The sequence below is a fragment of the Juglans microcarpa x Juglans regia genome, chromosome 6S (assembly GCF_004785595.1).
Source record: "Juglans microcarpa x Juglans regia isolate MS1-56 chromosome 6S, Jm3101_v1.0, whole genome shotgun sequence".
Taxonomy (NCBI): domain Eukaryota; kingdom Viridiplantae; phylum Streptophyta; class Magnoliopsida; order Fagales; family Juglandaceae; genus Juglans; species Juglans microcarpa x Juglans regia.
Genome location: NC_054605.1, coordinates 12559892 through 12586177, shown reverse-complemented (window position 1 = coordinate 12586177; position 26286 = coordinate 12559892). Strand labels below are relative to the sequence as shown.

The following is a 26286-nucleotide window of genomic DNA, read 5'->3' as shown; positions in this document are numbered from 1 at the left end:
ACGGCCAATTTAGTGGACTGATTGACCCTTAACTGGGCCCTTTTTGCTATTATCGGGTCCAAGAAACTATGGGAGCTTCTTAAGTCCACTAGAATCACCACACGCTCACCACTGATTTTTCCCAAAAGCCTCATCATACTCTGGCTGGGAGTTCTAGCTATAGCATTCAAAGAGATTTTGGGTTCCACCTCTTCTTTGGTTTCTCCATTCTTTGTTTCAAACACCTGCCGCTCTTCCATGTCCTTAGTTACTGGTTCAGATTCAGTATCCTCATAACCATGCAACAAATAGACTTTGGGTGATTTGCACACATGTTGCGGATGCTACTTGTCATCACAATGGTACCATAGGCCTTTTCTACATTTGTCATCCAATTGGGAGGAAAAGATTTTTTTAGCAAGTACCATAGGCTTGGACCACTTATTGCTCCCTCCAGTGGACTGTCAATATGAAGTATTACGAGTCACGAGTAAGGCCCCCTTGTCACTCCTTATTTTCTGGTTTCTTCATGTGTTGAGTAGATATTCTTCTTGTATTTTGGCCAATCCAAATGCTGCATTTAAACTGACGGGATTAAACATTTTCAATGGTAGGCGAATTTCATCTTTTAACCCACTGATCAAGCAGTTGAGTTTGTGCACATCTGAAAAGCTCTAGAGTCTATTAGATAATGCTTGAAACTATGCTTTGTAAGCAGCCACTCTATTGAGGTCTGTTTTAACCACGTCAAAGTCTCCATCGGGTCATTGTAATCTGTAGGACCAAATCTAATAAAGAGGGCTCGGGTGAAGGTCTCCCAACTGGTGAAGTGCCCACTATCCCATGCATCATGATACCAGATAAGTGCCTCCCCTTGCATGTGATAAGCCATTATTAAGAGGCGTTGCGTAGGATGTGTTTGATGAAAATTAAAATAATGATTTACTTTGAATACCCAACCTGCTGGGTTGTCGCCATCAAATTGTGAAAAATATAGTTTAATGCGTCTAATGAATGCTCTTCTAGGATCATTACCTTCTAAGTCACGATCTGATTTGTTTTCTGGTGGTTGTAGGTGTTGCTGGCGTTCCAACCTTTCAAACATGGTATAAAGCATGCCTGAAATCTGGTCAACCCGTTCAGTGAGGTGTTGGATGGTCTCCTCCTGATCTTCTTGCTTACGGTGCTTAGAATCTTGTTTGGATCTTGTGTTGTCAACAATGAGGAACGAAGGCTCTGAGATACCACTTGTAATGAGTCTGCTTGTATAGTGTTGTAATTGGGTAAATGGAGTAATCGATATCTATGATGTAATGGAAATGTAGTGAAGAAGATGATGAAGGAAAATCACTGTAAATTCATAAATCTGGATCTTCGGGGATCCAAAACCTCCAAACAGAAACTATAATTTCCAGGTTCTAGAATGGTTCACCCCTCCCCTTCCCTGCACATTTCATCTGCATGACTCTGACAAACTTATACTAAAATGACTAAAATAACCCTTACATAGACTGCTGTATAAAACACAGCGTTTTTTATTGAAAATAACTAAAATGAAACTACTCTTAAAACTCCCCCCTTCAATCTTCGACGGCCTCATTTTGCCCCAACTCTTTCCCACTTCATCCTCCATCTCAGAATAAAGCAGCTACCTTTCCTTTTGTCATGCCATTGATCCTCCTCCCTCAGGCCCCTAATAGAGAGAGTGACTGAGAGCTGCGATGGAAAGAGTGATTGAGAGCTGCAAGCTTGCGATAGAGACTAAGGAATTCAGTGAGTGCAAAGTGAGCTGTCGAGCGAGAAAGATGAGAAATACTGGTATCGGGTATATGGCAAAAGCAATTGGGTTTTTACATGAAATAGAGTAAGGGCATAATTGCACATGGTTATAAATTGTTTGAATTCCTGGCCAAACAATAACATGCCTCTACACAGTTTCAAATTTCATTTCCAAATTTTCATTTTACAAATTTTCAACTTTCCTTTTCAAGATTAATTCTTTACAAGAAGGAAATAACTTTTGAGATGGATTAAAGCTCAAGAGGGTGCCTTGCTATCTCACTTTCCTTTCCTATATACCACTTTCAATTACATATCCATGGACCAAGTAGTCTAGGTTTCACCAGAAAGAAATTGTTGAGGTTGAAAACAATGACTTGTAGCCTAAAGGTACAAGCATCTGTTCTTAACAGACATCGTATGCAACTTAGCATACTTTCATCAATTTCTTCTGCAGAATAACATATTTATACCATCTGATGCAGAAAAACAAACAATATTTACAAGGACTACTCTGAGTTTTGACTTAAAAGGAAAGTTCCCATTTTGGGAGGACATTTCTCCAAGTAAGTAAACACAGATGGTGATTATTTATATTAGATTCCAAGAATCTATAAAAATACTGATATTGAGGTAAAGAAGCCAGATTGCACCAGAGAAAACTGGCAACAGGAAATGAAACACCATGGCCAAATGAAGAAGGAAACGATACATCAAAACAAGAAAGAGGCAGTACCATTGTTCTGTTGTTGACAGCGACCAGAAAATTGATAATGAAACAGTGTCTAAAACTCTAAACATTCAAGGCTCTACAGATATAGGGACTCTAACAGTTAAAGCTTTTTTACTCACCATAGATTTGGTTGAAGGAATTAATAGCCTCCCCTATCTAATTTACTATTGCTTCAATCATATCTCCTTCATTTGTTTCTTTGACTTCCACAACATGGGATGAGATTTTCTTCAAGAAGCAGTAACGCACAAATGCAAAACCAAAAGAGCAAGTCGCTGCCATTAGAACAAACAACTTCTTCATTAACTTTCGGTATTAACAATATGATGCAACTGGTTTAAGGAACTAAGTTCTGTTATATAGTACTTACTACAACAAAATGGATGTAAAAATGCCAAACACTTATCAATGTAATTCACACTCCAAACATTAAATCAACTAGGAAGTTCTAAAGGAAATGGCCTACGGGATTTCTATACATTACCTGTTCATCCTGTCCACAGAGAATTCTTGACACCGACTTAATATATAATGTGGAACATATGACTAATTAAGTAAATCAAGTACCCCAAAATAATTGGCATAAATTAATGGGTGTCATCTTTATCCCAATTGTTAAATGATAATGGCAAAGCATTCATCATGTCAAGCCCAGCTGCATGATGGATCTTGTTGTCATAGCACTCTGTTCACAAATAGAATACATGGATTAAAGACAAGAAGTTCTTCTATGAGGGCATATGGTATGGTAATGGGCCCTAAAAATCTAGTAAATTATTATATATCACTCTGTATATATACATATATATATATCTACATATTTATTGCTTGCTAGTGTTGGCGCTAGAATTTGGTATTATTTGATTAAAAAGAGTTATTTGTAGGATAAATGTGGGAAGTTGTTGTTGGCTGTTATGTCAGCCATGTCAAGTTCCTTGTTTGTTTCCATCATGAGCTTGTTACATGAGAATAAAAGAGATCTAAGTGATGGATGTCAACTAGTAAAATAATAGAAAAAATAGAGAGTAAAATAACAGAATGGCAAAGTACACCCTTCAACTCATGGAAATTTTGACAAAAAATAGAGTACAAAATGCAAAAAAAAAAAAAAAAAAAAAAGGAACAGAGTACAATTGTTTTGGATATGCCTCAAGACGGCGAGAGTTGAAGCAGCATGTTCAGAAAAAATAAAAGCCCGTCAGGAAATGTATGCCAACACATGCATGAGAGAGAGATAGAGAGAGAGAGAGAGAGAGAGAGACCTGATGGCCATTACTAGCAGCTGTGCAGGCTGCAGAAGATTCTTTATCAGTGCCTCCTAAAGATGAGCATCTTCCCCAGCTTTCTCTATTTGAGCTTGTATATGAGCAACATTCTTCATTTCGGCCATTAGTCCTATCCTACAAAATCATAACTGCAAAGTTCCAGTGAAACTATAAGGAAATGATGAAACCCAAAATCAACAGCCAGACTCATTTTCTGCTTCATGTCATGTTTTATGGTCTCACCACAAACATTGCTTGGTATTTACCAGTACGTATATCTTAGTATTTTTTTTCAAAAGTTCATGAAGAAAGCTTTAATTGATGCAGCTAGCTTCTATTTTAAATTCTCACCACAAACATTGCATTTGAGCTGCAGACCCCAAAACAACACCTAAAGTTATATCCTGCATTTGAGCCCAAAAGATTTCAGTAATTAGATTAACGTTGTTGTTATTTCAAAATAAAATGGCACGCAGGAAAATTAAAGCCAATTCCAATATATATAGTACTCACCAACTTGTTCTTGAAAGCAAATATGATTGCTCTGCATGTTCCGCTGCATTTCCCACAATTGGTAGCAATATCATGCTGAGGAAGCTAACAGGCAAACCCCAAGAATCTGATGCATCCTGAAGGGGATTAATGGAATAATAATGAGTACCATGGTAAACAAATGCCATGTATATTGGTGCTTCTCCAAATGCCATGTCGAGTGTACAATTCAATTAATGTTGTCCATACTATCAAATAGTTTTCAACCACACCAGAAAGAATGAAAATTAAATGCTTTTTACTTGACTCAATTGTAGCCACGACATACTCAGACAACAAAGCTATGATTACGGTCATCCCGTAGTAGGGAAGCACCTAAATGCTTAAATCCCTCTATGCACTGCAACATGATTACTGCTTTCCATATTCCAATTCTTACTTGATCGAAGAAGATTCGGGTGTGAATGTACTGATGCTCAAGGCATAAAGATAAGCATATTCCATGGATAACAGTTAAGAAAAAATTAGAAGAAAAGATGGACTTTATCAAGTTTTATGAAGCTCACTGTTTTAAACACAAGCCATTTAGAAGTCATGCTCAAACTGATTTGCACTAACCAGAGGTTGATGAATCTGCCACAATTTTTCTATACGAGTTCAGAACTGGTTTAATGAAGCATATATAGAACGAGAAGTTCTTCACCAATTGTATCACTCTTGATGAGATAATAACAGTACAATAGGTAATAAAAGTATACTTAATGGGTAATATATCCATACATATGGAGTGCAAGGTGATATGGTCATAGACATTTTTCAAACCTTATGATTGGTTGAGCTGAAATAATAGCATAGGTTTGCATATCAAGGAATTTGACAAGCAAATGGATATATCATTAGAATGGAATAACGACCTCAAACATATCTTTAGCTATATCAAAGTGTTTGAAACTGCAAGTGTCATCCCCAGAACAAGATGGAGGATCTAATTCTTAAGTCCTCAAGTACTTGAGCAATAAATACTTAGAAGTGGAAGTAGAAGAAATATATGTATGTATTTCGCTTTCTTTTCTTGCAACCAGTACTTAAGAATGCACAAAAAGAAGTACATATCAATCAAAACTTAAAAATATTACATCAATGAGAAAATATTGAGTGACCAAGTGTTGAAATTACTCCATGTGTCATCTAAAGAGAGATCAACTAACCATGTACTGGAGAAGTAAAGTAGCTTTAGTATATTCTTTATGAACTAAAACAAGAATAACTTGATTCGTGAAGAGTATACAGAAATTAGCTCAACCCCATCATCAGTCACTTTCTCAAGTTAGTCTTCTTCTTCAAATCCTATAATTTTGATAGGGATCTAAACCCCTATCTAGCTTCCTGTTTGAATTTTCTTAACAGCATCAAATGCTCATATATATTGTAAAAGCCACTAAATTTTATGTATTTTATCTCCCACTTCAAACCTTAAGAATGTTAGAAGATCTCATGAATTCTGCAAGTAAATCACCAAGAAAGAGTGATAAACAATTTCACAACAAAATGAACACATTTTAATATTTGACAAGAAGTTGTGTAAGTTTGATAACTATCAAAAAATCATATAGTCTAAATAATCTATATATTTGCACTTCGATTTATAAGAAGCAAAATCTTTGTCAAAATACATGAGCTCTCTGTTACAATGAACCAATATTCGAACTCCCAACATTTCAAATCACAAAAGGTCAGGATTCATGAGTTATTGAATAAAAGCATTGGGAAAATAACTTGGAAGTACTGAACAATACCCTTCAACGGCCATTAACATAATTACAATTCACTCGAACTTCACCTTCATTCCTAGTAAGAACTTGAACATTTCCAAGCTTTGTCATAGACACCAAAAACTGGTTCTCAGACAAGAAGGGTTGAGATGCCCTTGCTTCTACAAAAGGAGCTGTTCTTGGATCTCGATGGATGATTGACAGATTAGGGATTTCATGCAAAAGTCCATCAATCTGTGGTGTGCAAATTAAAAAAATCGCCCAAACATTACAAACATCTAATACCCACAGCAACACGTACACAAAATGCATCATATAAAAAAGCATTTTCGTGAAAAGCAAAAGTCCATCAATCTGTGGTGTGCAAATTAAAAAAATCGCCCAAACATTTCTAACATCTAATACCCACAGCAACACGTACACAAAATGCATCATATAAAAAAGCATTTTCGTGAAAAAAAGGACATGCTTTCAGATTCAAACATCTTGAAATTAGTCTACAAAAAAAGGCCAATTTTTGTAAAGCAACGACCGCGGATGAAGGGGGAGAGATAGAGAAATTAGTTGCAGATATACCTGTGTTGACGGAAGGATTTCACTCCAAGAGTATCGGTCGACTATGCTCGCCCTCCGATACTGGAAAATCCCACAAAAAATCACTCTGAGATTTGTAGATGGAGGCACAGATTTTGTATATGGAGGAAACCACAACCCTGGCCTGTGTAAAAGCTTTGGGATGTAGTCGATAATGGAGATGATGAAGTCGTGTGCATGAAGTGGGTGGATTGGTACCCAAATTGGGGAAGAAGGTCGAAGTGCAGAAGGGGGTACTGTGATGAAGACTGGGTAAGGCTTTGGGGGGGATCAAATGTTTAGTGTGTTTTTGGCGCCCCAAACTCAATCGCGTCGATTTTATCCCGTTGCGACTAATTTTTCCAACTTCCGTCAATTTTTCTCGCCACTAAAGGCATTAAATCGCTGCAAATACAAAAGTTCCGAGACCACCGTGATTAAATTGTACAAAGGTCGCGACGATTTTATTTTCGCTGCAAAAGCTAACTTATTGTGGCGATTTTATTTGTAGCGAATTGAAAATTGCCATAAAAGGCCTTTTTTTTTTGTAGTGAAGCTTAAATGGTGAGCTAACACATAATTACATGTGAGGAATGTAATTTCACAATCAAAATAGAAATGGAAAGTTAGATAATTTTTTTTCTTTTATTTTTCGTTGTCAATGTTAAAGAATATCTTCCTACAGGACCTCCCAATTTCCTCCAAATAATAGCATCTAATGATGGCCTGCCACGTAAAAATCCCATTTTCGAAAGCTTGGATCGCACTGCAGTGGAAGAAAAAAAATCCTTCCTTCCTTCGGAGTCCTCCCTCTCTCTCTCTCTCTCTCTCTCTCATTCCTCTGGTTCTTGCCTTTTCGTGTCAGGGCCATTAACAAAAAGCTCAAAACTTGAGGAAAATAGATTTGGCTGAGGTTTTTCAAGTCCAACTCCAACCTTATTTTGTTCTCAACCATATTAACGAAAGCCAGAATGCTCTTCGGCTTATGCAGAAAAAATCTCATGAAATTAAATAAATATGTAACGATCCATGAAGAACTAAATTCACAATGCTTCAGAAATCCAGTCTATCACCCACCAAGTTCCCTCATCGCAATCCTCGCTGCAGTTTCAACACAAAAAAGATTCTTGTGTATTTTGTTTTGTGGTTTGCTAATTAATTTCAATGGAGAAAAGAAAGTATTTATAGCATCTTCTATTTGGAGACTGGTAGGGCTGAGCAAAAATCCGACAATCCGACTCCGAATCCGACTCCGCTCCGGCTCCGCTCCGAGTCCGCTCCGACTCCGACAAGTCGGAGTCGGAGTCGGAGTTTTTTCCCTATTGGAAGTCGGAGTCGGAGTCGGAGTCGGAGTCATTGAAGAACCGACTCCGACTCCGCTCCGATCCGCCTCCGACAATCCGCCTCCGCCTCCGACTTGGTCCTCCGACTCCGCCTCCGATTTTATACATATTTTATAAAAAATATATGTGTTTTTTTATATATTAATCATTTAACTTTTATACAACTATATCTTATATAGTTAGTTAAACTCAATAATATACTAGTTAAATAATATATTTATACTATAATATATAGACTAAATTGACTAATAAATAATAATAGTTTAGTATATGACTATATGTAAATATCATACTATTACAAATTTATAATATTACTACCATGTTACATGTAAGTTGTAACACTAAATTACTAATGTATAAATATAATAACATGTAATACTAATGTATATATAATATACTATAAACACTAAGATGCATAATAACATCAACATGTAATACTAATGGATAAACACTAATCTATAAATTTAGAATAACATATAATACTAATGAATAATAACTAAAGTATTATTCATATAAATTTTATATAACAATATCTTGTATTAATTATATTTTTTGACCTAATAAATTCTCAACATATTCCTTTTGATAAATATATTAGTAATACTAATATACATTAGTATATTAATTAGATTTATGGTCTAATACTAATACTATTAGTAATCCACTTTAACTAATACTAATATTTATACTAATACTATTATAGACTATAGTTATAACTTATAGTATTATACCTACACTAAATCACTGATTCACTATAACTTATACTAATATAGTTATGTTAAATCACTATAACTAAAACTAATGTAGTTATACTAATCATTATAACTATATATAGTATTAATATCACTATTAGTATAATATATAGTATTAATAATAACTAATACTAATATAACTATTAGTATAACTAATGTCACTACTAGTATAACTAATACTAATATTAATATACTAATACTATTAGTGTATTACTAATATTTATATATATTAATATATATATCAAGTATAAGAGATTAGAGATTTAATATATATAATATTAAATCACTAACATACTAATAGTATGATACTATAGTATTAGTAATTATACTATAAGATATAGTAATAGACTAATAGTATAATATATTAATACTATATTATATATAAAATAGTAATACTATATTTTGAATCTTCATTTCATATACGGTGCCTTTTTTTTTTAATATTCATATATAATAATATATATCATATATATAATATAATTAAAAATAGATTCATAGTAATTATAATAGTATACTATAGTAACTATACGGTGCTTTTTTTTTTAATCTTCATTTCGTATACGGTGCCTTTGTTTATTGTAGTGATTAGTTGGATGTGGATATGGAATCATGGACGATGGGAGTACATGTAAAAATATGACTTTCTTTTTATTTTTTGAATGTATGTTAGTATGTTACTTGTTTTATTTAGTTGTATTTTTTATTATAATAAAAAGTTTAATAAGTTTGGATTGTAATTTTGAGAAAATTGAAATTTGAAAGACTACAATTTTTTTTTAAAGTGGGTCAAATATGAAGTTCAAAAAAAATTTAAAAAAAAAGTCAAAAAATCCGACTCCGATCCGACTCCGATCCGACAAGTCGGAGTCGGATCGGAGTCGGATTCTCTACATGTCGGAGTCGGAGTCGGAGGTCGGATTCGACCTCCGACAAAGTCGGAGTCGGAGTCGGAGGTTGGGCCCTCCGACTCCGAAACTGTCGGTGCTCAGCCCTAGAGACTGGGGCTATGAAAGCAACCAAACCTTTTCGATGGTGAATGCTCATGGCATTTTGCGAGGAGGACAATTTTTAGATGTTTAAATTTGCAGATTCACATATGGGGCTAGATTTGTAAAAGGCTATTTTTTTTTTTTTTAGAGAGAGAATGAAAGAAAGTTGGGAATCGATTAATCCAATCCGATTACCGGCACTCCGAGTAAGAATCCACATATCACCATGTACAATCTTGGCAATGTGGTCGAGTGCAAATCCCAAGTCCAAAAGAACTTTGATTTTGGGTTTGATGGTAGCGCCAAGTTCAGCAGAGAAAACTTGTAATTTTCAACCTACCTTTGTTCATCATTAACCCAAATCCACATGAACCATTTTATACGAAAGGTGTCCCTTTGTGTAATGGTTTCGTTTCCTACCATTTTTCAACACGCAAATAGAAGAGTGGTCCCAACGACAATGGAGATAGATAGAGGACAACGATGGACTGATTGCGGAGGCGAAATGGTCCGACACGATAGTTTGAAGGGGTGACGGTTGTACAACGTGCAGCGGTGGGGTGGGTGAAAAGTGCAAAGGTGTCGAAGTGGTCTGTCTTCACATGAGGAAAATACACACACGGATAAAAGTGAGAGTTTTTGCTTTTGCTATGTTGTGATGCGGTGCATGAGTTTTTTTTATGACTCTGATGTGTTAGCATACCATTGGTTGCTGTTAAACTCACAACTTCAGCATTACTGTTCCAAAGAGGAACTGTGTTATATATCATTTAATATAAATTATCAAATTCCTAGGAATATTTTAAACAACTTGTATGTTGTGACTTGGAATAATCCTTTCTCTTTAGAAAAATGAGATATCATTTTTCTTATTGACACCGGGTGTTCGAGAACAGCATTCTGACTTATCCCGGAGGTGCATAGGCATGAGGTAAAGAGTTTCCAACAAGTGCACATCTAGTAACTCAATGGAAAAATCTCTCAATCCAACAACTTCTAGAAATTATTTACACCCAAGGAGATTTGAATATTAGACTTGAAGAAGCATACTCTCAAGAGATATCAATTTATTTTATACAGCTTATATGTTGCGACTTGTATTAGAATCTTTTATTAGTAATATTGACAAATTTGTTGGTTGGTTAATTGATCGAATTTTATTCATGATATGCGTTGGATTGGTATTAGTTTGGATACACCAAGATAATTCTATTAGATTTAACGAACTTATTTTTTTTTTAAAGGGAAATTATCATCATTCATTCAACGAAAAAACTTACATCCATGACTTGATACATTCTAGGATGTCCCCATATAAAACATGACATCATAAACTAAAATAATGCATTTGAAGTTCCACTAATACATTATTTCATTTTGTGAATGGTCTTATTAGATCTAATGTGGCTCGAATATTTAGTATTCTCTTATTTATTGCTTGTGTCTATTATTTGGGCATAGTACCATCATCCTTTATTACTAAGAAAATGAAAGAATGCAATAGGTAAATGATGATGAGCAAAATTAAGTTTTATTATGCAACTTTATTTCTTTTTATTTCATCATCTTTATTTGCCAAGGCTGAGGTGGTCAGATTTGGGACATGTATAAGTATTTGAGGCCATATGAGGTAGCTCCATGGGTACATGGAATTCTCATTATTTTATTTTTAGATAGATATGGACAAATGAATCATTTTGATAATAAGAGCAAATCCAAAGAGTAAAATGATAATTGAGGGGCAAATAAAAAAGGAATCAAAATCAAGGACAATTACCATACAAAGTTTCTGAGAGTAATTTACCCAACTGCAAACATGTTGAACTAAAACTGAACTCATGATCCTTAGCCAATGCTGCATTTGATTATGTCAAAAGTACTCACAACTCCATGGCTATGGGGAGCCCTTGAAATTCTATCTTCCCTTGGTGCGCTCTAATAACATCAGGAACCTCATTTTGATACTTGCTCACAAATTTCACCATGAATTTCTTCTCGGCCATTGTGACCATATAAAGGATGCTAATATTGTCCTTGATCAACCCCTTCAACATCAAAACTTGTAGAACTGAACACCTCGGAACAATCCGCTTCTCCATGCTGTGCAGGAGAAGAATCGGACTCTTGGAGATCATGGAAGGCTTCATCTTCAGTTTGTTCACAAAGAAACCCATCATTTTCTTGATCTTCTTCTCCGAAATAGCCATACACAAGGGTTGCCGCTTGAATGCGGAACAAATCTCATCGTCTGACAAACCAAAACTTCTAAAAGCTTCCACCTTCTGCTCCCACAATGTTTTACTATTTATTGACATGGACACGATGGCTAGAACAAATTTCAAACAATTGGGATCAAAACCCAATTTCATAACTTCATTAACTATCTCACTAAACCGATTGCCACAGATGCTATTTAGTGACAATGGTCTTATAAAGAAGAGTTTCAAAACTAATGACTGGGGAACACCATGGCTTATCAACTTATTGATGTTGGGCTGTAATATATGCACCACGTCTGATTGAATTACTCCGTAACATCTCCTTATAGCCTTTAAGACATTCTCGTCAGTTCCGAGAAACCGCCTAAGCTCTTGAATGCACGGAATGATTTGTTTTTCGAGGCTCCTTGTTAGAATATACGGCTCTACGGATAAAAGCTTTGTAATTTCAAGATCTGATAGACCTAACGATTTGAAAAACTCCAACTTTGGCTGAAGAATCATTTGAGCATTATACACATAAAGTTCAGGACACTTCATAGTCAAAGTTTTTATTTGCTTATCACTAAAACCATGTGCTCTAAAAAACTCAACAGCAGTGTATGCATCACTTTCTAGCAAATTTGGGTATTTGGTGAGCATTTTGGCGAGGTTAGCGCCAGAGAACCCTAAGGATTTAAACAACTCCATGTTGGGCTTAAGGGTATTGCCTAAATCGGCCGAAAGCAATAATGGACGACTACTAATTAAGTGTATGATGTGGTTCTGCGTCAAACCGTGAGTTCTCAACAGATTCAGAACGGAGTTGGGGTTCTCTACATTCTCAATGTTGAGCTTCTTGGAAGCTGAAGTGGCCAATTCTAAGGACAACCCACACGAGTCTCGGAGGAAGGAAACTGTAAGAGATTTTGGGTCTGTGGAATTAGGGGGGTCTGAGATGGGCTTGAGAGAGTAGGTTGAGAACAAGTGGCCATGGCAGATTGGTGAAGCTCTGCGCCTTAATTGTTGGGGCAACTTTACGGAAATTAAACGAAGCATTTGGTTTGATTGCCGAAAAAGCTGAATCAATGGTTACCTGGATTGAGTTTTGAGATGGAATGCGATACTATTGTTGTTTGAAGCGTCGGCGTCCTCCCTTTCCCCATGCTCAGTGAGTTCTGCTGGAGGTTTAGCTAGGCAAAGACCCAAATGCACCCGAAGGCAGAAAGGTAAGAAAATTAATGTAAAAAAATTTGCAATTTTTGTTTACTTTTGAATTAATATAAAATAGAGAAATTTTATTATTCTGCCTCAATTATATTCCATCCATTCACTAGTAGGTGAAACGTCATTTATTACAAACAATTTAAAAAATACAAACAATAAAGAGGTTAGAGAAAACATATGGTAACTTAGAATTTTTTATCACAGATTGGTTGACTTCAGTTGTAAATAATAATATTTTATAAATTTATTAAAGTAAGTTTAAATTTTAGATTAAAATAAATTTTTTTATGTTGAAATATATTAAACAGGTTGAGTTGAGTTTAATTTTTTTATAAGAAATTGAAAAAATAGTTGGTCCTATTAATAATTTATTTGCAGGAGTGTAAATCAATTCGGTCCAGTCCGGTCCGGTCTGGGGGGTGATAGACAAAAAATTTCGGTCCATCGTTTTTCCCGGATCGGACTGGTAGCTATCGGTCCATTCGGTCTGGCCCAATTATTTTTTTTATTTTTTTCAAATAAACCAATTAAATTACTAAATTAAAATTAAGTGAATTATTAATATAGATTATGTAACTAACTCAATAAAAAACTTTTATATGGTCAATGATAATAAATTATATGAAAATTACATTATTAACTTATATAATTAGTATATAAAAATAATATATTAAATTATATACAAATAATATATAAAAATATGTTACTTGTTAGTAATTAGTTAATGGTGAATTGGTGATAGGTTAGTTAATTGATAGAATATTAATTTGTTAATAACATATTTAAAATTTTATATTGTTAATGGTGATAAGTTAGATGGAAATTACATAATTAATTATATATTTATTATATAAATAATATATGTAAAATATATTTTAAAATATATATTTTTCTGATTCAATCGGTCTGGTCTGGTCTGGGGTTGGAAAATCCCGGACCGAAAATCAAGGTTTTCCTAACTTATGGATCGAGACCGACTAGTCCTTATTTCGGTTTGAACTAGATTGAACCAAACCACTTGGTCAAGTCGATTTTTTGGTTCGGTTCGAACCGACGAACTTATAACTCTATTGATTTGAGATGAGCTGAGTTTAGTTTAACAACTAGAAACAACCTTAGTCTTTCTCTTTTTATATTTTCAGACGACGTGTCAATTAGGCAAAATGAGCAATATAATTTGAGTCATATGGTTGTAATTCTTAAATAAATATGTGTAGACAAGATATTTGACCATATGTAGCATAAATTTTCAGGTTAAATATTTAATAATTTTTCATTTTTGGGTTTAATACCATAATTATTCTTAGGTCTGCCTAACATCAGTCATGATGCTCTTCATTTTGGTCTAGAGGTGACAATATGTGATACGACTCGTTAATTTAACACGAACATGATTTGAAATTAGCAGATTTGAGTTTGATGCTAACGGGCTTGGGTCAAAGCAAGCTGACCCGTTAAGACAAGATTCATTAATGGGTCACTAACGTGTCAACCCGCTTAACTTGTTAGTGACTCGTTTAGACCCATTAATTTTTTACTCAAAATTACAATTATATCATTTTTAACCTAAAAAAAACCTTAACCCTATTTCATATTTTCCAACTCTCTCTCTTAGTTCTCAGTTGAATCCGTTCTCACGAGAACCGCCTCCCACACTTCCTCTGTATTGTAAATTTGGTGTTTTTATTACTTGGATTGTAATTTTAGACTTATATAGTTAGTTTTATGTTTTTAGGAGATATTATGATTTTAAATTTTATGTAAAATTATGTTAATCAAGTTAAATGAATTATTTGGGTCAATTCAAGCCATTTATATAAACGGATTGCAACGGGTCGGGTCGTCTCGTGCCAATCTGTTATTTTAATAGGTCATGCTAGGATTTAAAAATCTGACCTGTTAAGCTTAACGGATCATATTCGGGTTGCCCCACTTAACTAGTTAATGACCCATTTAGGCTCGTTAATTTTTTTACTCAAAATTACAATTATATCTTCTTTATCTTAAAAACAAAAATACCTTAATCCTATTTCTTATTTCCTAACTTTCTCTTTTAGTTCTCAGATGAGTTAGTTCTCACGAGTCACGATCACCACTAGTGTGGTCAAACTCAAAAGTAGAATATACAAAGATTTATTAAAATTAAAATTTATAAGAGAACAAAAATTAAAAATAATAAACTGAGAGAGAGAGAGAGAGAGAGAGAGAGATGAGTAACACATGAAGCACCCATGAGCCCCATTTAAATATAAGAAGTGTTTCATTTCATTTTATCTCATTATTATAATTTTTTTAAATTTTAATTTTTCACATAAAATATAATAAAAAATTCAACTTTTTCAAAATAGAGTCGGAGTCGGATTTTCTTTTAGTTTTTCAATCGGAAGGGTCGCTAGACCGACTCCAACTTCAAATCTAAATCTAATTCTGATATTGTACATATGTTATAAAAGTATATATTTATTTATATATTGATCATATATACTAGTATAATTATATAACTAGAACTTATATAATTAAATTCAATAATATTCTAGTAAGAGCTAATTATTATAAAATAATATATTATATTGTAATATAAATAGAATAATAATAGTTTAGTATATATAAATATCATAATATTACTACCATACATAATCAAATATATAAATAAGGTAGACACTAGTATAATAACATATAAAATAATGATAGTCTTACTACCCTCCTATCACAATTTTACTACTCTATAGTGTATTTGAAATTTTTCTTTTTTTATTATTTTGTTTTAAGTATTTTTTTAACATCCTTAATCATTGATAACAAATTAAAAAATATATATAATTTCACTAATAGTCATTTCCTTAACTACTAGGTAAAACAAATTAAAAAAATAAAAGGAGTAGTAAATAGGCAGTATGAAGTAGTATGGTTATTATAATACTAATATATATTTTAATATCATGTAATTAGAAATAGGGCTGAGCAAAAATATGAAAATCTAACTTCAATTCCAACTCCGCTTCGGAGTTTTTCTACCTTTGGAAGTTGGAGTTGGAGGTGGAGTTGAACCGACTTCGACTCTGCTCCGATCCGACCCCAATATTATATATATTTTATAAATATATGTGTTTTTCGATATATTAATCATATAAATTTCATATAATTATATTTTACATAGTTAGTTAAACTCAAAACTATACTAGCATAAGCTTATTATAATAAAATAATATATTTATACTATAATATATATAGACTAAATTGACTAATAATAGTTTAGTATATGTAAATATCATACTATTACAATATTACTACTATGTAACACTAAATTACTAATGAATAAATATAATAACATGTAATACTAAAGTATAAACATTAAAATGCATAATAACATGTAATACTAATCAATTAAGTTACTAATGTATAATAACATATAATACAAATGGATAAATATATAAGAACACGTAATAATAATGTATGTAACCCTAGAAATCCCATCGACGACCTCAGGAGTCACGAACTCTCTCTCCGGCTCAGCCCACCGCATGCTCTCTCTCTCTCTCTCTCTCTCTCTTTTGGACCTCCGGTAAGCCCTATCTCTCTGTTCTCTCTTCGAGTTTGCCATTTTATGCCTGTTTTCCCTTCCCCGCACTTGCTGTTCTAATCTGTGTGGTTTCCTACATTGGATAATGGCTTCGTAATGGATTCTTACACGAGGGTTCCATTTTCTATTTTTGTGTATATATGTCAAACAATGTTGGGATGCTATTATTCGTTGGTTCAGTTGGACCTTTAGGCTTTAAGATCAATAATCTTAAGTGGCTAAACACATACCAAGAAGGGAAAATATAGAAAAAATGGTGAGTAATAATGCAGAGAAGTAAATGATCTATTCTGGAGTCCACCATAAAATGGCTAATCCATTCTAGTTAATTTCGATGTTCAGTGTTAGATATATTTTTCTTGGTTATGGACTAGCAAAATTGGCAATAAACTTCATACTTTTGGATGATGGGTGTGGATGATTTTGGATGTGGTTGATGGATGGTAGGTGTGGATTTTATTGTAGTGATTCGTTGGATGTAGATGATGAGAGTGTATGTCTATTGTAGTGATTAGTCCTTTTTAATTTCTTCTTAATTTTTTGAAGCATGTTAGTAATTTAGTATGTTTATGTTACTTGTGATGATTGAGGTTTTGTTTTTTGTTATGTTTTTAGTAAAAAGTAAATTATTTACTCTAGATTGTGATTTTTGAAAAAATTTAAATTTAAAAGCTCACACAAAAATTCTTTTTTAAAAAGTGTGCTAAATATGAAGTTGAAAACAATAATAAAAAAAAAAAGCCCAAAAAAAAGTCAAAAAAAGGACTCCGCTCTGCCTCTACTTTGACAAGTCAGAGTCGGAGTCAGAGTGGAGGATGAACATGTCGGAGTCGGAGGTCGGATTCGACCTCTGACAAAGTCAAAGTCGGAGTTAGAGCCGGAGCTGGAAGGATACACATACCAACTCTGCTTTGGTCGGTACTCAGCCCTGCCCTACCTCCATTCCATTAATGTTACATCCTTGTACTTGCATTTATGCCTGCACTATTCTCACACTGTTAACTCATACAACCTTCATGGAGTTGTTTAGTAGTATATTCTGACTTCTAAACCCCCCGTCTTAGTGGGGAAAAATTGATTTCGAAAAGGGGAAACTTTTTAATTGTAGGCTCTCTCATCTTTTCAATAAAATGGCTGAATTAGAAGCTTTAAATGGGAGGTAAGTTTTTCATGGCTAAGGGTAATAGAGGATGAAGCTAGTAAATTAAAAATATTCTTTAACCCTTAGGGGTTGGCTCATGTGGTAAAGGCCTTGGGGTTGAGGGTATGCTCCCTCCAGGACTAAGGTTCAAATCCCCCTAAGTGCAAACAGTCTCTAGGGTCATCGGACTGGGGGATTTTCCCCTTGAATTACCCAAGGTGCACTTGCGGGAAACTCTTTGCCGAGGGCCTGTGTACCAAAGTTTTAAAAATTGTCCCATCTCGACGGGCATATACCGTATTGGAACAGTAACCAGTACAGGGAAGGGCTGCATTTTGTACCGGATAAAATACCGGTCATACCGATGTGTTTCAGTTGGTACCAGCCGGTATCTCAAATTTTGGCCAAAATATACATTTCGCTTGGTACTTAATAGGAGCCGAGTATTTTGGCATTTTTGTAATTTAAGTAAAACTGCAGGGGCATTTTCATAAAAGTATAGTTAGCACTTAGTAGGGTTTTTTTCGTTTCCCAAATCCCACTTTCTGTCTTCTTCATTTTCTAATTTTTGCCTCTGTGATTTTTGGCACTCGGCGAGTTGGCAATGACCTCAGTCAGTCCTTGTTATGAACCCAACTACGATTGGGCTGGGCTTGTTGGGCCTCCAACTTAGTTGTTATCTTTTACTTTAACTGAGTTGTTTAAGTTGTTTAGTGGCCCATGGGCTTAGTTAATGTGCATTAGAATTGGCCCTTGGCCTTAGTTGGTTGTTGCAGAATTAGGTTCTCATCTTCCAGTATATGTAGAGGAAATAGGGGTCCTTGTCAAGGGTCTTTAACATTATTGCATAAACAATTTGTATTTTCTTTGGGAGGAGTTGGGGATCTCGAATACCCAAGGCGTAACCATTTGCAGTTTCATTTTCTTACCGTGATTTTCTTTCTCATTTTATCAAACATCTTGTGTGCACTCATTATCACCAAGGTCATACTTCTGAATAAGTTGTCCCTACTTCTCCTTAAATTTTGTGCATGTCTGTGAATCATATAAGGCACTCTAGATGGAAGTCTTCAACCCTGCGTTGAATTGGGAGTGTGATCCCAATTTCTCGGGTAGTTTCCGCATTATATGTCATAGACAATATCTATGATGAGTGTCTGGAAATACCAATGCAATAGCACTCTTCATTGCTCTGTCTTGGTCTGATATGATCGCTTTTGGAGACCAACCATCCATGCATTGCAACCACTCTCGAAACAACCACACAAAAGTACAAGTGTCCTCGCTTGAAATCAAACCAGCTCTTAATAGTATAGATTGTCCATGATGGTTTACAGCAACAGAGAGAGCAAATGGCGTACCATATCTATTTGTTAAGTATGTTGTATCAAAGGTGATAACATCTCCGAAATACTCATACGCTGCTCGACTTCGTGCGTTAGTCCAGAACACATTCCTAAGTCTCAACTCCTCATCCACATCAATGACATAAACAAAACTATCATTCATCAACCTCATCCTCTTAAAGTACTCAGTAAATGTTTCACCACCTCTTTTACCCAACCTTAAGTGTATGGTTTTTTCAATAAAATTTCGATAGTCTTTTTCATGAAAATCAATATTCTCAAACCCCCCCCCCCCCAGGCATCAACAACAAGTGTGTCGAAATTCTTGTTCATTCAAATACCTGCTCTATCATTCAAATCGAACATCATTTGCCTGTATTCATCTAAATACTTGTTTGATCTAAAAAATCTAGATTTTTGTGGGCTAACAGTACTATGATTATGGCCAATCTCAACAACAGTTACCACCCATACTCCCTTCACCAAGTGTGCATTTATCCTTATCTTAAAATCTGTTTTAATCGTTGGTCATAGCTTCGAGATATTATTATGGCTAGGATAGTACTTGCCACCTCTTGCACACCCAATTGTCAGATATTTCACATTCTCATCCGCCTCTATCTTCGTCCTTTGTGTTATAACACTAAAACCTTGTTGCTTGGCATGCCGCTTGTAATAGGTCATAAGCTCTTGATCAGTGGCAAACTTCATACCAGGTTTGGGCTCCTCAACTCGGTCATCATTATCTGATACTTCATTAATATCCTCGGCCTCTGCCTTTACGGCCAATGAAGTTTCTAACACTGAAAATGTACTCTTAGGATTAGCCTTTATATTATATACATACACTGGATGTCGAACTGATTGGGTTAAAAGTGTAATACTGTTACTCAATTGACAACTTCGATCAGTCGTGCGTGATGTCCCTCCAAAATTGTTTTCACTTTCAGATCTAAATGACGCAGAAAACTAAGTACTTGTGAGCTGATGGGTCTTTTTTTATCTTCTCAACTCCTCTGAAATACTCAACGGAGGGTAGGACACTGATGGGGGCTGTGATTAAGCACGGTGTTAGAACTGCTCAAATGCACGTAAGAAAAAAAAATTACAAAGATAGAAAGTAATCTACCTGGATCATCTGTTGAACTTGACTCGACTCCTCCGCATTACTCGACAAAGAGTAGATGATCGTTGTTCCAAAAGGTGGCATTGATGGGGGGCTATAATTAGGCACTATGTTAAAAAGACTCAAATGCATGTAAAAAAAAAAAAAAAGTTAAATAATACCTGGATGGTTTGTTGAACTCGACCTGACTCCTTCACATTACTCAACAGAGGGTAAATGATCGTTGTTCCAAAATGTGGCATTGATGGGGATTGTAATTAGGCATGGTTTTAGAACTGCACAAATGCACGTAAGAAAAAAAATTTTAAAAGTTAGAAAATAATCTACCTGGATCGTTTGTTGAACTCAGCTCGACTTCTCCGCATTACTCGACGGAGGGTAGATGATCGTTGTTTTAAAATGTGGCATTGATGGAGGCTGTAATTAGGCACTATGTTAGAATGGTTCAAATTCACGTAAGAAAAAAAAAATTAAAAAGTAAAAAAATAATCTACCTGGATCATTTGTTGAACTCAACCTGATTCCTCCTCATTACTCGACAGAGGGTAGATGATTGTTGTTCCAAAATGTGGCATTGATGGGATTGTAATTAGGCACAGTGTTAAAACTGTTCAAATGCATGTAAGAAAAAAAAATTAAAAAGTTAGAAAGTAATTTATATGGATCATTTGTTGAACTCGGCCTGACTCCTCCACATTACTCGATGGAGAGTAGATGATCATTGTTCCAAAAGGTGACATTGATGGAGGCTATAATTAGGCACTATGTTCGAACGGCTCAAATGCACGTAAGAAAAAAAAAATAGAAAGATAGAAAATAATTTACCTGGCTACCCCATGTATATGTATATGAATTTAGATATGCATTTAGATGCATCATCAATGGCAGGTAGTACAAATTTTCTAGACTATAATATCTCTCTAATATACAATAAAAATATATTAACTAATTAGAAATTTCGAACACAACAACATTTATATTATTATTATGACCAATATCTATCATACCTGAGTCGTCGGAACTGATGTAGAAGGCCTGGGTGGCCTTTTATCTCTCTCTCTTTGTCTGTCACATAGTTACTAAACAAAAATGCATAAATCATTTCAACTGAGTTCATAAAACATAGTTACTAAACAAAAATGCATAAATCATTTCACCACTTTGCACTTCTAAATTATTGAACTGATTAAATTATCATATAGTTATAATGCAAAAAGAACAAACCTTTTTTTGGTTCAATGCAACTATAGGCCTTCTAGATAGTCATATCATAAATTACCATCAAATGGAAGGTATGGAGATTTCTTCTAATGTTTTTGCACTATATATATCATGCGGAATAAACCTTGAGAGAGAATTAAAACCTGCCCGATAGATCTCTAGTTTGGAACACCCCTTTACTCCATCCCAATAGATTACAGACCACTAACTACTACTACACCATTTCTCTCTGCTTTGTTTCTTAGTACTGCAGATAAAAAAAAATCAAATCCTTCTATATTGCAGAGAAAAAAAAATCAAACCCTTCTATATTGCAATGTTTGTTAGTATTGTTGTGGTTTTGAGTATTGCAAATAAAAAAAAAAATCAAATCCTTCTATCTCATGCATCAACATTTTAATCCACCTCTAGCTTCCACATTGCAAAGAAAAAAAATCAAATCCTTCTATATAAAGCTACGATTTTGTATTTGAGAAAAACTCAAACATATAAATCTGTCGTGTTTTAAAAATAACCTAGCCATGTACAGTGAGAGAGAGAGATAGAGAACCTCGGAATCGGCTGTGACGCCTTGTGAACGATGCAGGTGAAGACAGGCAGAGGAGGTTCTATGTGGGAGGGGATAAAATTTGAATGGGTATTCTGGGATGATTCGGATTTGGGGGGGAGGGGGGCGGGGGAGTTCTGGGTAAAACTCACGTTTTGAAAAAAACTATTAAAATAAATCCGGGTGTTTGGTATTGGAGAAAAAAAGGCCTAAGAGTACAATTACTCAATTTAAAAACTACATAATTTTTAAATTATTGTCATATTTAAAAATTTAAATTTATAATTTGGGTCTAAAAATGTGTTTTTGATCATTTTAAATCTAGGAATAATTTTTGAGTCTAGTGAATTGTAATTCATTTTTGAAATGGGCGGGGGGCGAGGCGGATCTGTCCCGCTAGGACAAGAACTGAATTGGGGGATTCTTTACGTTCTCAATGTTGACATTGTTGAACTTCTTGAAATACGAAATAGTCGATTCCAAAGAATATCTACATGAATCTTGGAGGAAGGATATTGTCAGTGATTGTGGGTCCTTGGAATTAGGAAGTCTTGAGATGGATTTCAGAGAGGAGGTTGAGAACAAATTTGCATGTTTAGTTCTCAAAGGTCTGTGCTTTAAGTTTTGAGGCAACCTTGAGCAAATTAAATGAAACATTGGATTTGGTTTGGAGAAAATCCAGTTGATTTAAGAGATATGAATGAAGGATGGTTGCCTAGTTTGAGATTTGAGATGCTACTATGTGATGCTACTGAGTTGCCTGAGTCACCAGCCTCCCTCTTCTTTTGGTTCGTAGACCCTCTGTTTCGAAGGGTTAAACCCCGTTTGGATGAAAAATTCTATTTACAGTCTTGAGTGGGAGACTGTGTGTACAATCCCATTGATGAATGAAGATAAAATTAAGGAGAAAAAATGTCATTTTAAAAAGGATATTATTGTAATTTTAAGTTTTTTTAAACATAATTGTATGGACTTGCATGAGCAGTCCCCATTTGAGGACTGTGTGTAGACTAACTCCGTTTGAATAGTGAAAATATTTCATCTCATCATTACAAATTTTTCAAATTTTCACACAAAATATAATAAAAAATTTAATTTTTTCAAATTTCAAAATAATAATAATATCAAAAATTAACATTCTGATAATATTTTATTCAACTTTTATCTAAAACTATCTCATCCCATCTTACCATCCAAACCGCAACTAAATATGCAAAGCCGAGAAATTTGCAATTGGGTTGGGTTCAACTGAAGTCCCACCAAAGCAAGCACCACAAATGACATTGTTATGGCATTGTGTTCACTATATATGCCGGCTTTTGATGAAGAAATAGGCTATTTGTTGCTGGTAAAGTATTCACATTGGGTTTCTATAAATTTCTCTAAAATTTAGTTAAAAAACACACTTCCTAAAATGTTTTCCTAAATTTTACTCTTCATTTAAAAACCTCATATATCTCATTCCTATCATTTCTATATTCTATTAAAATAATATTTCTCTATTTTTTCTTTACTATTTGTTTCTTTCACTTCCATTTACAAACTTAACTACTCATTATTTTATATTTTTTCTTATATTTTGAACTATTACTCTCTAGCGAATATTTTAAACTAAAATTTAAATCATTTTGTTGTGGGCACGATAATATTTTTAATTTTTTTTTACATTTTAGTAATTATTTAAATTATTTTTAAATTATTCTTTAAAACTATAATAAATATGAGCATGAGAGAAAGTGTAGATGAATGGAATAAGAATTTATTTTATTTGTTAGAATAAAATATTTATAAAAAAATCATTTAGAGATGAATAGTGGCTCTCCATGTTTAGGGAGCCACTTTTCACATCCCAAAAATTTTCTCTAAAATAAGCAACCGAATGGAGATAGATTTTTATCAAAAAGTTCAATTTCGGTCATAAAAAACTCACTGTGTGGTGGCATGTTAGAAAGAACACCAAGGCAACAACCACTCTGTTCTCTGTATATATGCGCCAACGTTCGCTCTCTCTAATTCCCAGTTTCTGTTTGGTGATTGATTATATTGTTAAAAGGTTTGGTGCACTAGATCAGTAGTTCTTTGTTTGGCTAATTGGAACACAATCCTTAGCCTCGCTTGTTTTTACAGATGAGTTAAAATGAATTAAGATAAAGTTAAAAGTTGAATAAAATATTATTAGAATATTTTTTTTAATATTTTTTTTATTTTGAGAATTGAAAAAATTGAATTGTTTATTTTATTTTATATGAAAATTTTAAAAAGTTATAATGATTAGATAAGATAAAATGAGTTGAAATGAGTTATGAAAATAAATGATGCATAAGACTTAAGACTTAAGTATAGAATCCTGAACAATCTCTATCTCAAACTATCAACTTTGTGACATTAAGATTCAACTGCCAAGATTTTACATTGCCACTTGCTTCCATCCATATTTACCCTTAGATCTTTCAACTTTTTAGTAATTATTAATAAAATCTTATCTTACTTATCCAAATATATATGCATGCATGTATGTATATATGAAGTGAAGGTATGGCTTAATTTGGCTAAACTAGGAATAGAATGATAAACATATGCATAAGTTTACACATGTCATAACATATACAGAGAAGGTCATGCAATATTTGGGGACAGAACAACCAATTCCATATGACCAAACTACTAAGAATGCAAGTATAAATGCCCAAAGCATTTAGGACATGAAAACAATCATATGATGAATTTGTTTCTAACAATACTCATTAAATATGAAGTATAATGATCTCGAACTAAGGTGATTGAAAGTACTTGGACTCGATTATTGGTCATCTACCCATTAGAGGTAAGGATGCACAAAAATTCAAAAATTCAACTCCGACTACGACTACGACTATGACAAAAAGGAGTCGGAGTTAGATTTTTTTTTTTTAATTATTCAATCGGAGGTGTTGTCGAACCAACTGCAAATCCAAATCCAAATCCGACTCTGATATTGTACAAATGTTATAAAAATATGTATTTATATATATATATATATTGATCATATATATTACTATAGTTATATAACTAGAACTTATATAACTAAAGTCAATAATATATTAGTATGAGTTAATTATTATAAAATAATATACTTATGCTACAATATAAATAGACTAATAATAGTTTAATATATGTAAACATCATAGTATTACTACCATATATGATCAAATATTGAAATAAGTTAGATATTAGTATAATAACATGTAATATTAATATATATTAATAAGTTGTAATTAGACATTATAGTATAATTCTAGTGTATAAATAAATTAGATACAAATATAGAAATAACTAATAAGTCTAGTATAATAAATATATAATACAATATTAATTTACTAAAGTATAATAACATATAATTAGATGATACTAGAAATAAGTTACAAATATGTTAGACACTAGCATCTGATATGGCATACAAGGCAGCAGATAAATTATAAACATGTGATTCTCTTACTTTGTTGATGGGCTCCTATTATATTTACTGTTAATATTGTTTTATAATTAAATATTTACTGTAAATATTGAAATCTTGTTGATCTTGTTCATAGAGTTTTGGTTATGTTTTTAGTAAACTTGAAATTTGAAAGTCCACAAAAAAGTCTTGTTTAAAAATGGACTAAATATGAAACTAAAAAAAAGTCTGAATCAGACTCGGTTCCAACAAGTCGGAATCGGATTGGAGCCTACATCCGACAAAGTCAGAGTTAGAGTTAAATTTAAGGAATTCCGACTTCGACTGGGTTAGTGCTCACCCCTAATTAGAGGACAACAAATACCATTAAACCAAAACATCATGGGATGATTTAAAAAAGATACCTCTCACTCTTCCTCACATTAGATCTAGAAAGTAACTTTAAAATAAAATCTAATAATGAGGCCTTATAGTCTTCACACACCTACACCTAAACATCCAAGAATGCCTCTAAATTAGAAATGCTCTTATATATAAGGCCAGGACTTGTTTCTCCTTAAATGTAATGTCAAAATAATAGCAACATACAACTATAACTATTAAAAAAAAAGGCAGGCATGCTGGGGGGAGATTTGGGCCCCCGGCCTGCCTCTCATGAGCGGGTGCCCCTGTCAGGATGCTAGGGGGAGGATTGGCCCAAGGGCCGTCCGCCCATTGCCCATGGCCAGCTGCCAAGCTCAGAGAGAGCTTCTAGAGAGAGAGAGCGAGACATACTTGGGGCTGGGGCTGG

At 33.9% G+C, this 26286-nt stretch overlaps 3 protein-coding genes across 9 annotated transcripts in view; all 3 read right to left on the bottom strand.

The window, feature by feature from the left end:
- Positions 1-2156: 2156 nt before the first annotated feature.
- Positions 2157-13069, bottom strand: LOC121236487. Of its 6 annotated transcripts, none has more exons than XM_041132932.1 (6): positions 6597-7178; positions 6089-6254; positions 4270-4385; positions 4108-4160; positions 3768-3891; positions 2157-2766 (listed from the first exon to the last, which is right to left on the bottom strand). In XM_041132932.1, exons 3-6 carry the CDS (start codon positions 4316-4318, stop codon positions 2648-2650), a joined length of 345 nt encoding a protein of 114 aa, XP_040988866.1. In that variant the 5' UTR covers positions 4319-4385; positions 6089-6254; positions 6597-7178; the 3' UTR covers positions 2157-2647. The 6 variants fall into 6 exon arrangements, with proteins under 6 accessions (XP_040988866.1, XP_040988864.1, XP_040988863.1 ...); XM_041132929.1 differs by having other exon boundaries at positions 2158-2766; positions 6045-6254; XM_041132930.1 differs by lacking the exon at positions 6089-6254 and having other exon boundaries at positions 4270-4881.
- Positions 11358-26286, bottom strand: part of LOC121236485 — a 47876-nt gene continuing 32947 nt past the window's right edge. Inside the window, exon 3 of one of the 2 annotated variants that reach the window (XR_005934773.1) lies at positions 11358-11470. The gene's annotated coding sequence lies outside the window, so the exon portion shown is untranslated. Of the gene's footprint in view, positions 11471-23042; positions 23078-26286 lie in introns of those variants that run through there. The other variant, XM_041132921.1, reaches the window with a different exon arrangement.
- Positions 11558-12934, bottom strand: LOC121236627. The gene has a single exon (XM_041133068.1). It carries the CDS (start codon positions 12932-12934, stop codon positions 11558-11560), a length of 1377 nt encoding a protein of 458 aa, XP_040989002.1.

What these genes read in the sequence shown, in the direction of transcription:
- LOC121236487 (XM_041132934.1), bottom strand. Translation starts at nt 4,318, where the DNA reads ATGCAGCGGAACATGCAGAGCAATCATATTTGCTTTCAAGAACAAGTT. An exon ending in GCTCAAATGCAATGTTTGTG is followed by an intron (nt 3,892 to 4,107) that starts GTGAGAATTTAA and finishes ATGATTTTGTAG; the next exon opens with GATAGGACTAATGGCCGAAA. An exon ending in TGCAGCCTGCACAGCTGCTA is followed by an intron (nt 2,767 to 3,767) that starts GTAATGGCCATC and finishes TTCTAATGGCAG; the next exon opens with CGACTTGCTCTTTTGGTTTT.
- LOC121236627 (XM_041133068.1), bottom strand. Translation starts at nt 12,934, where the DNA reads ATGCTTCGTTTAATTTCCGTAAAGTTGCCCCAACAATTAAGGCGCAGA.